A 1,551-nucleotide genomic window follows, 5' to 3' on the forward strand; every position below is an offset into this window, starting at 1 on the left:
CCTTTGCAGTAAATCTCACCATCCTTGTCTGCCAGTGTGGTTGACTCGAGGCCTTTGCCACACTTGGCACATCGGAAGCAGGATTTATGCCAAGACTAGGGAAAGAAGAAAAGAGTTTAAGCTGCCTCCCACTGGTGACTACAACACCCTATGCTCCAGCCCACTCCCCTTGACAAATCTGTGGTAGACGGGTACTTCTGAAGTCTGCTGTCCTAGGGCTGTTGGAAGGGCATGACCCATGGTGATGGGCTGTGGGGGAGCAGGCTGGGGACCAATCCCACCATACTGCACCACCTATACTACAACAAAGTGTCACAATGGTTAGTGGTACCATCTATACCACAAAGGCAGCTGCTTCCCCATAGACAAAACCAGACATGCCCATTTTATCTTCAGATTAGTAGTGTCAGCAAGGACTCTACTTGTCCTGGCATTGCCAAACACTAGGGGAACAGCCTCCCTGACATCCTCCCCTGGGATTCCTCTTTGTCTCCTGAGCAGAATAAATGTGAGGATGCCATACTTAAACATCAGGTCCCTGGCCACAAAACCAGGGGTTCTCTGGCACCAGCCTGTCCTCTGAAGCTCTAGGACTGGAGGCCTTATTGGAGAGTGGGGGGTCATATCTCCCTCCCTAGGCAGCTGTCAAGTGTTAAATGACTTCACCCATGTCATTTCATCCACAGGGCCAGGCACAGAAGATGATCTGAGTCAGTGTTGTTTAGTATTATGCTGGAAAGCGCATGGGCCTGTGCAGTGCACTGAACTTAGTGGGAGTAGGCCCAAGGAATGCAGTTTCTCCTCGGGAAGAGGCAGAGCCCAGGTTTGTTTAGTATTGAGACCCCACACACAGCGCAGCGTTTCGGCAGCTGGCTTCCATCAGCAGCTGCTGAGCAGGCCTTGAGGCTGTGTGGACAGCTCTGCTAACCCAGGAAAAGCAAAAGGCAGGCACCAGCCAGCCAGGACAAAACAATGCCTTTTAAGGGCAGTGAGACCTCCTCAGCGCAGCTATTCAGCGTGTGGGAGCTACCCCGGCTAGAGGGTAAGAGAGGAAGCTGATCCCTTTGGGTTTCCTGGTCACTTGACCTTGTTCACTGCCTCCTCCTCCTCCTCATGTGCGCAAGGGACAGACAGCAGAGAGGTCCAGGGAGCCGAGAGGGAGAGCCTGGGGCTCACTGCTCCCTTTGTACCCTGTGTGGTCAACAGTCACCTAGCCCTCACTTCCTCCTCTATCAGGCAGAGACCACGACCCAGCTCTCCAGTCTGGAAGAGTGACCTAGCTGCTTCCTAGATAGATGATCCAAGCAAAGTATTCAACCCTACAGAGTCTGTAAGGTGGGGATAATAAATCCCATCATCAACTGTGATTGTAAGGATTGAAAGCCCACTATAGTCTACTTGGCTTAAGTGTTACCTCCCCATCACATTCTACCCAATCTCCTTCTTTAAGGTCAAAAAACTGTGAAAGGGCTGGTGAGATGGCTCAGTCGTCTAAAGCACCTACTTAGAACAAGCTTAGCAAAGCACAGGGACCGTGGTTCAATCCCCCAG

At 51.8% G+C, this 1,551-nt stretch overlaps 1 protein-coding gene across 1 annotated transcript in view; it reads right to left on the reverse strand.

The window, feature by feature from the left end:
• Positions 1-1,551, reverse strand: part of Csrp1 (cysteine and glycine rich protein 1) — a 22,783-nt gene that overhangs the window by 2,793 nt on the left and 18,439 nt on the right. The window contains exon 5 of the mRNA XM_023707421.1: positions 2-95. Within this exon, the coding sequence (XP_023563189.1) occupies positions 2-95 (94 nt within the window). The remainder of the gene's footprint in view (position 1; positions 96-1,551) is intronic.

The sequence above is a fragment of the Octodon degus genome, unplaced genomic scaffold, assembly GCF_000260255.1.
Source record: "Octodon degus isolate 3935 unplaced genomic scaffold, OctDeg1.0 scaffold00009, whole genome shotgun sequence".
NCBI classification, from domain to species: Eukaryota; Metazoa; Chordata; class Mammalia; order Rodentia; family Octodontidae; genus Octodon; species Octodon degus.